The 14,336-nt window shown below is 40.3% G+C and overlaps 1 protein-coding gene across 3 annotated transcripts in view; it reads right to left on the minus strand.

Moving 5' to 3' along the window:
• Nucleotides 1-14,336, minus strand: part of galnt13 (polypeptide N-acetylgalactosaminyltransferase 13) — a 37,964-nt gene that overhangs the window by 20,778 nt on the left and 2,850 nt on the right. For 2 of the 3 annotated variants that reach the window (XM_023401227.2, XM_087172640.1), the window contains exons 2-5: nucleotides 12,343-12,616; nucleotides 4,351-4,519; nucleotides 1,720-1,886; nucleotides 1,046-1,253 (exon numbers count right to left, since the gene is read on the minus strand). In XM_023401227.2, the coding sequence (XP_023256995.1) occupies nucleotides 1,046-1,253; nucleotides 1,720-1,886; nucleotides 4,351-4,519; nucleotides 12,343-12,484 (686 nt within the window). In that variant the 5' untranslated portion in view covers nucleotides 12,485-12,616. The remainder of the gene's footprint in view (nucleotides 1-1,045; nucleotides 1,254-1,719; nucleotides 1,887-4,350; nucleotides 4,520-12,342; nucleotides 12,617-14,336) is intronic. The other variant, XM_087172639.1, reaches the window with a different exon arrangement.

The raw sequence follows: 14,336 nt of genomic DNA on the forward strand, positions 1-14,336 counted from the left end.
TATAGAGAGAGAGAGAGAGAGAGAGAGAGAGAGAGAGAGACAGAGAGAGAGAGAGAGATAGATTGGATAAAATATCACAAATCTAAATCAATCTTCGTTTGATTTAACAAAGCTACCTGTAACATCAATCACATGAATTTGTAGGGAACATGTGGTTTACTCTCTGCACCATCTCATCAGTCTCTGCCCAGAATTATAGACATCAATACATGTGCAGCAGCATTCAGTAAAAGTGTAATGGCTCCTTAATATAATATTCTGAGCCATATGATACCAATTTCTTCCTGGGGGAAAATAAATGTGTCTGACCTCAGATAAGAGATGGATTGCAAGAGAATCATTATAAATCTGTCCATCCGTTCATGTCACTCACACATACAGGAACAGAAACACACACACACACAGCCGATAACAGTTTAACGTTCTGATGAATAACAGCAACCATGTAAACACCTTGTCACTTTAAATGAACACATCTGGTTTAATAAACACTGCAAGCTGAAGAAAAGATAACAAAAAACAGAAAGATCTCCTCCTCAGCCATGTCACATTTGTCCCCACACATGTATCTGCTGAAGCGAGAAGACATGTCCTTGTCCACTTTGATCATGACTCTTCTAGCATCTACGAGCATCATTTGTAGCAGAGTTAACACAGAGACATCTACAGTAACTGGAACTAGCTTTTCTTGTCAGGCAGCAGCAAAAGCAGACAATGCAAAAATTATAATCGTCTCCTATCAGCTGTGTCAGGCTCAAACAGTGTATTCATAACCGATAGTTTGCTGTCCCATCAGTATTCAGTTAGAGCTTCGGTTCAAGCAGCCAATGATGCAACTTAAGTGAAATGTGATAATACCAGTGTTAGTAAAGCAAGTTTCAAACCTGAGTAGGCAAAAAAGATTTACACTGATTGACAATGAGACGCTCTGAAGTACCGCAGTGCACTGCTCCTAAAACGTACAATATGTACATGGTGTTATATTAGTGCATTAAATATCAGCATTAACTTTGACAAATTCATCCTGGTCCATTTCGTCTCCTACCTGTCCTCTTTGATGCGGGCCAGCAGGGGCTCCAGCCAGCCGATGGTGCACTCACAGTGAGCGTCCAGGAAGGTGATGACCTGACCTTTGGTGGCAGCCGCGCCCCTCAACCTGGCTCTGATTAGACCCGAGCGCTGCTCCATCCTCAGGATCCTCACTGGCACCTCCAGGGTCCGCACGTAGTTCTCCAGCTTCTTCTTCAGGAAGTCTGAAACAGAAGAGCATACACTCCAGCAAACGTTTGCCTGCAGAGTAAGAGCTGGAACAACTGGTCAGACAAAACAAAACATCTAAATATGTCAGCTTGGGCTCCGGGGAATTCTGATTAGCATTTTTTCTATTATTACTACTATTATTAGTAGTATTTCAGATGAAACAATTAACTGATTGTCATCAGTAATTTCTGGCTTAATTTAAAAACTGTTAATTGATAAATGACGAAAATAATGTACAGATTAAAACCACAATAACAAAAACAATTGTTAGTTGCAGCCGTACATTTCAGTTGAGTTGGTGCATTTATTTTCGTCAATACTCAGTGAGTTTTGTCTCCACACTGATTACTGTGTTCACATGATCGTCAGCCTTTACTTCAAAATCTACATCCTGTGTCCTTGATTACAGAGTTAAACCTGTGAGTCTGTCAGACATCAGACACTGTGCGTGCTACCAACCTCGCTCGCTGGCATCGTCGACCAGCACGATCTCCACAAGCAAGTGTCTGGGAGAGCGGTTGATGACACTGTGAACAGTCCGCAGCAGGGTGCTCCACGCCTCGTTGTGAAACACGATGACGATGCTGGTGTTGGGCAGGTCGTCTGGGTACACCTTGGTCTTACAGCTGATGGAACAATAAAAGGAACTTAGAATTCTTTATTCTGATCCCCATTAGCTTCGGCTACAGCGGTCGCTAACTTGGTAAAGCAGAAGAGAAGAAAGTAAAGTTACATGAGGTGTGATTATGCAATGACCCTGAGCTACAGTCGTGAAGCAGTTTCAGATCTCTTATAATAAATCTGTGTCTATTTATGACCTGAAAATGTGAGCAGTTAAAATCAAAGAGTGATTTCCCCTTCTCAACAATTTTTAGAGGCCTGCAGGGTTACAACTTTGAAGTATTTCACTAAAGATTAAAAGATTAGAGACAAATAAAAAAAAAAAAAAGGAGCGAGAGAGAAAAGATATTTTTTATTATGTATTATTTATCATATTTACTTATAAGTATCATTTGGTAACCCCTTAGATTCATCTCAGGGCCTGGCTTGAGAACCATTTTTTTTTGACTTCATGAAAAACAGATTGTTACAAATAACATTTAACTCCAAAAGTAAATAATAAATAATGAAAATTTTGGTCATGCATTCGAACAGAATCCCAAACATTTTCTGAATAGAGTTTCTCACGTTTAATATAACTGTAAATTGAATATAGATGTTTTGAATAACCACCATTTTGACATTTTATTGACAAAATGTGTCACAGATTCTTCGAAAAAATAAACTGACAATAAAAATAATCATTAGTGGCAGCAAAACTAAACTCATTCGCATCTAATCTAATACCATAATGTAACAATTTGTATCCTTATACTTAAACCTAACCAATTCTAACTTACCCAGGCTAAAACTATAGTGTTGGATTCCAGCTGCAGTAACAGTGGTTGTCTATGCCTGCAGCTCATTATCTTGTATGAAAAGCGTCTGAGAACAGAATCAGAGTGTATCCTGCTGCTACCCAATGCTGCCGCCACTGCAAAAACATTGTCATAGGAGATTTACTGACAAATATCTCCAAAGAAAGTAGAAAAAGCAAAACCAGCTTTGACAGCTATGTCAGCATGCCCTTGGGTTGTCTGTGAAAGCCAAAGAGTGACAATGTGGCAAACTTGGGACGGCGCTGTAGTGGGTGATGTTGAATAAAGAATGAGCTGCGTTACGGAGGAGGAGGATGATGAGGAGGAGGAGGAGGAGGAGGAGGAGGAGGTGGATGGCCAGAGCGGCCTGCATGTTAGGAGGAGGAATGGTGGGAGGTGACGGAGGGTGAAAGCAGCCATCGCAGCAGACAGCTTTGCTAGTTCAGTCCTGTCTATTCAAAGAGACAGCAGTGAATTACACAACTAGGCCAGGAGGTTGCCTTCAAGACAAAATGTTATCGCCCTGCAGAGGCAACGACTAGCGATTCTGCATGGCTCTGGATAATTTACACCACACGGCTGGTGAAGTTTTGCAAGGCTAAGCTGTCTTCTGTAATAAAGCTGCTGTAATATTTATATTGAGAAGAGGATGGAGCCATAATGGACCAAACTGGAGGAGTTGCAATCAGCTGAACATTCACTTTTTCTTAGTAATATGGGTCTTCTTTTGCACTATGCAGGCAAAAAGGGATCTTTATATTTGCCTCTCCACACACTGCAGAACATCTTGAGTTGGCATTTTCTTGGTATAGGCGTCGAACGTAGGTGTGAAAAAAAAAAAAAAAAAAAGACATTCTTGTGGCCTATTTTTCATGTGACTGGCAGAGCCTTTGGTATCCACTTAATGAAAGTGCTGTGGAGAACTCAGAATATTTAAACATGAATCACTTGGATAATGTCTCCACGAGAGGCGGGATGGCTGTGCATACCAGCAGCACAAGATGAATGTGCTCGTGTTTCACACAAATAGCTCCTTGGATTTTCATTAAGTGCTCAAGTGGATCTTGAATGACAGTAAACAAAACCCTACTTCCATTCAAATGTCAAGCCTAATGTACACACTTGAGGGTTCTGATGGATCCTGCGTTGAAACGGTGCCCATAATTAGAGCTGTTATTAATACCAATGACATCAAATGGACTCAGTTTAGATTTTATTTTAATCATCCGAATAACTTTGCTTTGATAGTTTGGAGTATTTCATCTGCAAAAGCGGCACCTTGTGTCACTATCGCTGTCACCCTTCTGAGACTCCTTTGATAAGATGAAGAAGCCCTGCTGCCTTGCTCAGCCATCGAATAAATTTGTCTGAGTACTGGAGCAGTTTCTAGTGAACCCGACATACACACGTTTGCACACATTAATGACTGAAAACCCAGAGGAAACCAAGCTCCCCTGCAATGTGTGATGGTTATGAACGGTATCAAAGTTTACAGGCAGCAGAGGAGCAGGGTGAGGACTGAGTGTTACACTGGTCTGTTGGAAAGTGGATGTGCAGCATGTGTGTGTGTGTGTGTGTGTGTGTGTGTGTGTGTGTGTGTGTGTGTGGGGTGTTAAAGGGGTCAGTAGTGCGAGTCCCAGCACGCATCTGGAAGACACCCAGGCTTACGCACCCATCCAACCTCACGTCCGGCAGACTCCTGTTGAGTGCAATCATGTCACTAGCCATCAGATTGAACTGGTTAATCTTAAAGAGCTCCTTCATCTTCTCCTGCTCGTCCTTGGGGATGTTCACCGCCTTGCCCATCTCCCCTGGCCCCTCATGGCTCCGAGATATCACTGCTGCAACAGAACAGACAAAACACAAGGATATCTGATGAGATAGAAAACCCACCATTAGCTTTTTTTTTTTTTTGCTTTTTTTATTTCTCACTTAATGTCAAACTAGATTGTAAAAGAAATCACTTACAGACTATTTCTTGATTGGAAAACAATGCAAGAAGAACTGCTGTGTTATAAAAGCCAATTAAATTACAAATTACATTTCGTCTCTTAATGGAACTGAGAATAATGAGGACTGACTGACCTCCCAGACCTCAGTCTGTTGGCTGTTCGCCCTGTTCTTACCAGTGGAGAGAAAAGAGTTGTGGTGGTTTTTCAAGAACTCAAAGGTGGAAAAAGTGCACAAGTTGAATCAATATATTACAAACATAGTGCTGGTTTGACTATAAATGAAGTTTCAGTGCAGGAGTGTGATATGCATAATATATGTTAGGAATTTACTTCTTTGATAATTTATGTCAATATACAATCTGCATCTCTAAGCAGGAAAGATTATCTTTTCTAATCTAAATTAGTCCATGACAAAGGAAACAGTCAGTGATCCCTTTTGTACTAATAGCATCTGGCCCTGGTAAGATGCACACATGCAGGGTTTATTATCTTTCTCTTCAGGCTGAGTTCTGCAAAGTGTAATTTTCTCTAATTGTAAAAAGCCACAGCACAAAACATAATTTTCCAGATCAGTGTGCATGTACCAAACTGGTATTCTGGGTTTTAACAGCATTTTTTGCAATAGAAGCTTCTATATGGGATGTGAACATATAAAGAGTATGGTATTGTCTGCTTACACGTTATAACATCACACACCTAGAAAATGTGATAGCTTTCTTACTTGCACTATTACAGTCGGGGGGGGGATGCTAGATTACACATCAGAGGATGTGAAAAACAGTGCAAGACATTTAATACAGACAGTGCAAGGGCTCTGCTTAAGCTCTCTCCTGGTTGCTGTGGCTTGAGCTGACTGGGTATTAAGCGCTGTACAGTGTGGCAGCTATATTTAATTTTAATTTAATCTATTAGGATTTTTTGAATTCAGAGATTTAGGAGAATGTATTAATAGATGAAAAAAGGTGTATGAAAGCAAAATCCTTGCTGCGGTTGCTACAGTCTCTTTTGCTACATGTTCCTACAGTGAAATGCCTGCAAAACATCAGCACTGCCGTTGCTGCTCTTGTTGTCGCTGCTGCACAGAGCTCGCTCCTTTCACCGTAGGTAAATAACCTCCCATGGATTTATGACTGTGCTCTCTCTCTCTCTCTCTCTCTCCCCCTCTCTCTCTCTAATAATCTCTCAGAGCAGAGGCAGTGATTTTCATGAAAAGGGGGCGCGCAGTCGCCATCAGCTGCACAGCCCCAAGTTAAGAGGATTCCGTACGACCCCTCTCGCAGACGGGCTGGTGTCGGCTGGACTGAGAGCCTCCTGCTCTTTTCTTTATGGTTGCTGCTGACACTCTCCATTTGGACACTGGCCTAAAATCTGATGGACGCAGCTCGGGAGCTGAGCTGGATGATTGAACAAAGTATCTGTCAAACACATGCTCAGCCTGTCCAACCAATCACTCTGTACAGATGAAACTCAGATCAGGAATGTTCAGGAAACATCTTGTGCGAGCAAAACATCCAGCAAACCATCAACACCCGTCTGAGTCGGCTTCAATTTATTTGCACCGCCACGAGATAACAGTCTAATCCTACACATCGTTTAAAGATTCGAGATTATACATATTTTAATCTGACTATAAAAAAAGGATTACAACTGAATAAGATGTGGAACAGTGCTGTCAGATGAGAACAATCAGAGAGAATACTTTGTGAATGTTGTAGGAGACAGTCCTCAGGCCTAGAAATAACAAGGCAAACCACAGCACAATATTTCATCTCTTTGTTACAATTTGAAGCTTCTAAAATGACAAATTCATATTTTTCAAGCATGGAGGAACTCCGATGTGATAAACGCAACAGCCAAACATAACTGTGAATACTACGTTGGAATAATATGGTTCACATTAAACATTGTATAAACCTTGTAAAAAATGAAACAGGATGTTTTCCATTTCTGCTGAAGTGAATCTGCAAAGACGACTTTAGTTTTCTTCAGCTACTGATCTTTCCTTCTTTACCCTAAATACCTTTTTATCTTTATAGCCATGCTAACAGTGTGGCTCTAGGAATCTCAGTGTCGGTCCAGACGAAATACCTCAACAACTATAACATGGATCGCCGTTGAATTTTGCACCAACATTCATGGTTTCCAGACGATGAATCCCAACGATTCTGGTGATTCTGACTTTTCCTCCAGCGTCATCATGAGGTTGATGTTTGTAGTTTTGAGGGAAAGATTTGAATAACAACTCTTGGATGTTTTGTCATAATTTGGTACAAATGTTCACGGGCCTAACAAGACGAGTTGTAATCACTTTGTTGATCCCCTGACTTTTCCCTCCTAGCACCAACCCCAGGTCGATAATTGCATTTATTTTATCCAATACCTTGGTTTATGACTAAATATCTGCATAACCCTCAGAAACTAAACTAAGATGGTGAATGTAAATACTATAACGGCTAGACATCAACATATTAGCATTGTCATTGTGAGTATGTTAGCATGTTGACATTAGCATTTAGCGCAAAGCACCAGTACTTTCCAAAGGTTTCAGTGTTCATCTATTAAATGATACAAACACTCAGATTAAATATCAAGGCTAGAAACATTTAAATAAATCTGATTTTGTTTAGCAACACACAGATCAGAGAAGCTTTAGGAAACAAACTCTCTGTGGTGTTTTCAAGCCCGTCACAATCTCCTCCTGACACAGATGATTCATTCTAAAAAGATGGCCGCAATCATCTGTGAAGAAAACAGTGGCCCTGTCCGTCCTCAGGTCAATCAATCTAATTCAGTGTCCCTGCCTGCAGCTTTATCCCAAGCAATTACAGTGAAAAGGTTCGCCTCACACTCACAGGTCATGAGTCTTCTGAGACACGATCACTCAGATTTCATGTGTCTTTGTCCATCATGTTTGTATAAGATCATCATTCGGACAACTCTCTAAAAAAAACATGTCTATGCTTTATGTTATTTCACTATTGAAATGTCTTTATGATTGCCAGCTGCTTTGATCCATGTTCGCATGATTCAAGACTCAGACTCAGACACTAATCTGGATGCAAATTGTGCTGTGAGTTCTTCATCTCGTGGCAACAAACATCGTCCGGCTACTTTCATCTCACTTTACAGGAAAAGCTTTGCCACCAGCTCGTGAAAACACATTATTCATTTATTCTGAAGGAATTTTTTCACTTCTTTAGGTTTTGAGGGAAATTTATTCGGCAGTGTTTCCACAGGTCACTTCTTAGTAATAAAAAGCATTCCCGAAAAGCAAAACTTTATTGTCTGTCTCAAGGATAGCTGTGAAGACACTGACAGAATCAAGCTGGCCCAGTCCCCAATGGCAGTTGTCATAAAAACCAAGGTTGTAAAGATATGATGGGCCGAGCCTCCGGTCTAGGGGGGCGGTCGTCATACTGGTGCCCTTCAGGGTCACGTAATGCACACAGTCTACCCGTGAGGAGGACAGAGGTATTACACAAAAAAGACAACGTGACTTAGGTTATATAACCTAAACGTACTGAAACATCTAAACGTACTGAAACATTTACCACAGTATTTCACCAAAACATCCATTTAAACCAATGACCAAACATGGCATTGATCAACTAGAGTAACTTTGATTAACTCTATCTATTCTTTATCTATCTACTATATTATTAATTAATGTTTAGCTACAAACAAATTCCAGTAGTAGTTTTTAAGAATTTTGACAATTGAAAGTTGTTTAACTGCTCTGCTCTCCTTAAAAATGATAAAACTGCTAACAGTTAAAGATGATTAACAGTAATTAATAGTTAACAGTAGTTGGTCCACAAATCTGGGTCCAGTGTAATACATGGTTGGTTAAGCTGAATTTAAAAAAAAAAAAAGCAACTAGAATATGTCTAAGAGAAGGACGAGTTTTTACACATTCCCACAACAGTCAGTCGTGGATGGAAATCAATACCTTATGAAGGATTCATCGGAAAGTTTAGTAGGTGAATTTTTCTAAGATGTGTTAATATTAAAGTGATTTTAAACAAGAGTCAGGTCACTCATCATGAGTGCTGTGGAAACTGTCATATTACATCTGAAGTGGCTCTAAAGAGAGATAGCTTGCTCAAGTCTTAGAAAATAACCCAGACGATGTCATCAGGGTTACCTCAGGTTGAGATTGAGAAAAGACGGAACAGAACGTTTTTTATACAAACTGTCTGTGTGGAGTTTGAAAGATGTTTGAAACCTATATAATGAAAAGACACTTCTGAGTTGCAATGCAGTGTTTTGGGAACTTGACATATACTGGGGATTAAAGTAAGGATATCTCGGACTGTGCTTTCCTTTTTTTTAACCTGTCTCCCAAATCCACCAGCTTTATGGAAGTGCACTATAAACTGCTGGAGTTACCGCTTCGAAACAAAACTTTTAAAACAAAACTTTTAAAACAAAACTCCTCTTGTGCGGTTTCGTCAAAACACTAAATTAATCAAACTGTGGTGCAAAAAAGAACAGAGGAATGAATATGTTTACACTGTGGCCGAGAATCTGTGCCTACATGTGGCCTATGCAACATCCTTTCAAATGTAAAATCCAAAGTAAACACAATGGACAGCAGTGACTGGCCATAAAGTTGACTCTGGTCAAACTGAAAACCTCTGACGTGAGTCAAGTTATCCTTCCTTATCAGGAATTTATGACAAACATTCTTTAAAGGGTCATTATCGACCTGGTAATGACCAACATGGGATCACTGAGTCCTTGTGCAACACAGATGCAATAGAGGAGAAACTGACTACAAACAGCCCAAAGCTAAGTGACTTTGAATTCATTTTAAACATGCATCAATCCAAATGACTGATATTAACATTTAATCTTATTTCTCCGTCTAACGCAGCTATCAACCAACTTAAGCATTTTAGCTTCTTTAGCTGATTGTTATGGTTTAACAGCCCCATAGTAACTCAGGCATACCACTGAATGCAGGCATTCCCAGTTAAAAAAAAGAAGGCTCTGATAAATCCCCTACATGCTTATAAACCCCAGCACCAAACAGCAAACAGACAAAACGATCTATGGAGCATTTCAGCATCTTTCAGCTCAATGTTTTGGTTTTATGCCCACAACTTCCCGTTTTAGTTCAGTCTCACCACTATCATCATCAGCATCGGTTCTACACGTCACAGGCAGCTGTTTTTGGCTAAAAAGCTCTATAAACACACTGTGCACTGCCTGCCCAGCACCAAACAGCAGATTGATGAAGTTAGCAACTAGTTGGGGAACACAGTGGAGCGTTTTGTAGCTTAAGGGACAGATATTTCTCTCAGGAGGACCACAAAACAGAGCTGAATGCAGAGTGAATATCAGAATTACATTTATCAAGTGGACAGAAACGCAACTCCGACTGAATGCTAATGTGTCTCCTGGATGTGTAAATAGGCAATTGTGTGCTAACAAGCTCGCCATAACAACTTTATAAGGCAATAATATGACAATGTTGTGTTTGTTGTGTTTACAACTTGTTTGTGCTGCCTCCAAGGGGCCAAAAAATCTGTTAATGCAAGTAAGTCAAAGACAGGGCTACAGTGAAAGTGAGTGTTGGTTGTGGGTTGAGTTGTTGTCAGGTGGCCAGAAACACGACTGCAATTCAATCTTCATGCTAATATATACGTATTAAAATGTTTGTTAATAGCTTGTGTGGCATTTTTAATGATTTCTTTTTTTTTATTTATTTTTTTTATTGTATCTAATCTAAAATTTAACAGTAACGTTTTGAGTACACAAGCAATAACTGAATAATAATACCCTTAGAGTGACCTTACAAAAATGCTTCCGTAATAATCAAATTGAGTAAATCGATTCCAATCAAAAACTGAACTTGTGAATCGGTGCCAGATTCAGGCTCTTCAGTCCGACACCTGCCAAGGTAAAATGAAAAACACCTGCAGTGTCGTGGCAAAACCAGGGAATGAAAAAGAATTCTCAACACCCAAGATCATATATTAAGCAAATCATCTACTTTGTAAGCAGTGTAACATTAGACTTTTGCATGGTAATCAGTCTCAGTAGCTGGCAGCTCTGCCTCATTCGAACCTTGAAAGCAGCTTAGCAAGCCTCTTAGAAACCTGCTTACTTGAGGGCATGTGAGGAAATGAACTCTGCTAAAGCAGTATTGTGGTTTAGGTTGATCTCAAGAAGCACGCACACACACTGGTTTAAACTTAACAAAGGTAAATTAATCAATCTTAATGCAATCAATTTAGAGATAGAGGTTCACTACACTGAAAGAGTCTCAGAATCATTACAGTGTTTTGCAATTTTTTAAATGAATAACTGCAAATTTGCATTTTTTTATTTTTACATTAGTCATCTTCATCGTGTTAATAGGATTTATGACAGATGATAATTATGTTTAACACTGAGGTGAAAAGAGGGAACTTTTTAAGTCTACAGTTTATATTCACAAACATGACTGAGTGAACCTTAACAAAGGGCAGAGCCTCCAAAATCAAAACTGCCGAGATCAAAACAAAAAGGGTAACTGTCAGTCAACTGTTGCCTCACTTATAAAATGGGGTTATCAAATTCAGTAAACCTACAATGTGGGGAAATTTCTTAGAACTCTTTTTTTAAGATGGCTTATAATCTTCAAAATACATTGGTACACACAGATTGCCTAAAGAGAAAACCGAGTGCATGTTCCCTGATTTGATAATATGGCAGAAACCTGTTCTTTGGTACATTCAAGAACTGTAGATATTCTGTGATTTATTTTAATTTCTAATTAACAACATCATGACCATTGTACTAGCCTACAGCTTGTCTGACTCTCACTTCATCCACTGCAAAACACTGATTGCTTGGCAAATAGACATTAATCCTGTACTTACTTTGATTAGGTTTTCATTATGTCACGAGAGGAAGTACTACCTAAAAGCTAAAACATGCCTGGCCCACTTTTTTTCCAAGAGTGCAGGCCTCTGTGTGCTCCTGGATTCAGTACAACATTAAAATCTCTTTGCAGAGTCTCTATTTATTTTTTGTCAAAATTACTTTTTCATTGTATGCCTCAAATCAGTCTGCGCTTTCAGCTGCATGAGCACACAGTGATAGACATGTCATACAAAAGGAAGGGTAGGGGATGTATACTAGAAGTAGACGTCTGCGCAGCATGTGCAGAAACATGGAGTGGTTTGTAATGTCATTGTCAAAAACATGTAATGGTCCTTAAGCATGAGTTTAGGAACTCCAATTTGTCTCTCTCTAGGACACACACTCGCAAATATGCTTAACGAAGATTAAGATGATTTCATTTGAGAAATTAAACTAAAAAAAGTTATTACAGATGCAAAAAACTACAATTTCTCAAGGTGGTTTTGGATTAACTCCATTTAACATGACAAATGAAAAACCATATCAAATCATCATCATCCAAATCATTTCCTTTGAATAGCTGCTAACGCCCTTGAAATCCAAATTTCAAGATTTTCCGCAGGGAAACTCTTAAAATCCACCCACTAAACAACTTCCACAGAATCTTCATTTTCAAGGACAAATGAAGTGAAAAATGTCACAGTTACCATTAAAGCTTAAAGACACAGGGAGTAGGAAAGGCAGAGGGGATGAAGCAGTCCAGTCTGAGACTTTGTGTAACTCATATCTCATTGACTCCTGAACCTTTACTGACGTCTATTCTGCGAAGGAAAGGTGTTGCAGCACTGATCTGGACTCACCTCGGAGGGCAGGAAGCAGCGAGCGGTCTTTCCTATCATCGCATTTATTACACTCGCTGAAGTAGAGCAGCAAGAACACATCCACCAGCACCCACACCAGAGAGGTGGTCAACACCACCTTGCAGTACACGAACCGTCGCATCACCTCCCCGGGATGTCGGCCGGGCAGCCAAACAGGGAGGGTCACAGTGAGCGCTCAGGAGTCTGCTGATAAACTGTTCGAACTCTTGAGACGACGTGAGAAACCGAGCAGGTTTGACTGAGAGGCGTCATCCTACAGGGGAGAGAGAAAACATAAGAAAATGGAATTAACATAAATCTAATAACAACATAAAGCATCACAAATATTTAAGCCTTCGTGATTAAAAACAATCAACTTGTGAAGATATGTGATCTCAGCAAAATGTGTGAGGAACTACTTTCAAAGTAGATCAATATTTGCCTCAGTAATCACCTTCAGACTTCACTTAATGCATTTCACGGCTCTACACAATCAGATATTACTTGGCATATTTCCATCTGTTTATTCTACTTTTTAATAGCGCAACGTGATGTTACACACCACCCTTAGGTGGCCCTGAGGGGCGCACAACACTCAACCACTGACCCAGATCAGACTCACAAGACACCTCTAAAATAACGAAGGGTTTATTTAACATGAATATGCAAAATGACCAGGACACTTAATTAAGACAACAAAAGAGACAAAAATCAGAACACAGCAAAAGCCCCGGGCTGAGAGGCAGCAAACCCGACAGTCCCCATGCTACAAGCCTCTGCCCTTCTGATGCTGGCACCAGAGCTTTTAAAGCCTTCCTGCTCAGGCCAGGTGCATCCATGGAGTAATCAAGAACAGCCTGGGCGGAGCTGCAGGGGAGACAGGACAGGGAAAGGACAAAAACACCCAGAACACATGGTGCCGTAACAGTGACATTACACAAAAGCTGAAATAAATTAGACAGACACACTGTGGGGAGACAACACGTCCAAGCAGATACTGTGATACAGTGCGTCCTCTGGAACTCAAGGGTTAAGGCGCCAACCATGAACCGCAACATCCGCAGTTTGAGTCTGGCCAGAGACCTCTGTTGCATCTCTCTCTCCCCCATTTCATCATCTCTCTCCACTGTCTGTAATGAAGGCATCAAAGTGCCCAAAAAATACATTAAATTTGTTTTGTTTTTTTTAAGAGCAGTGAACAAGGACGTGCTGATCATATCGTAATCCGGGCCGCTGCTGACCATACTGAGCCGATCTGATATCGGCCAGACGTGACAGATCCACATTAAGAACAGTTTTGTCCTGTCAGTGTAATCATGACATTTTTCCAGCGTCCACTATCAATTACAGTCATTTAGTCCTGGCGGCTGGCAAACTCAGTTTGTAGTGCCACAGCAATCCCTGGCATCATGTTAAAAATGATCTCAGTGAGTTCCAACACAGAATAGCAAACAGCTCTCAAATCTGAGAAGAAGACAGCACCGGCATCAGATCAGAAATCAATTTTGGCAGTCAAGGTATCAGAATCATATCAGGAAGAGAAAAAGATGGATTGATGTGTCCCTAGTTGTGACGATATGTACTAAGTGGGACAGATTAAAAATAAACTTGTCAGTGTTTTCTGGTGACCACACACACAGCTTTATGGTGGTGCAGTGGAGGTCACACCCAGCTTCCAACATTGGACTGACCCCAGACCATTTTCCATTTGAAAGGATGAGTGACTGCTCATTTCCCCTCTCCAGACTTCTCCCACTTCATCAGCAGTGCTGCTAAAACCATCTGGGAGGCTTTCATACCAGAGGCAATTTGTGGAGGTTAGATATCTCATTGGCTCATTGGGATGTATGACTCACAATATTTCTGAATAAAAAAAAAACACACACAACATCATTTTCTGTCAAACAGGATTTCTACTTGACTGAAATTATAGGTTTTTGTTGACTGAGAGGCTTATGAAAGTATAATGAGAATGGAATGGGAGTGATGGGGGG

Source organism: Seriola lalandi, unplaced genomic scaffold (genome assembly GCF_002814215.2).
Source record: "Seriola lalandi dorsalis isolate HSWRI2012SDOR001 ecotype SW California unplaced genomic scaffold, Sedor1 jcf7180002053538, whole genome shotgun sequence".
Classification (NCBI taxonomy): domain Eukaryota; kingdom Metazoa; phylum Chordata; class Actinopteri; order Carangiformes; family Carangidae; genus Seriola; species Seriola lalandi.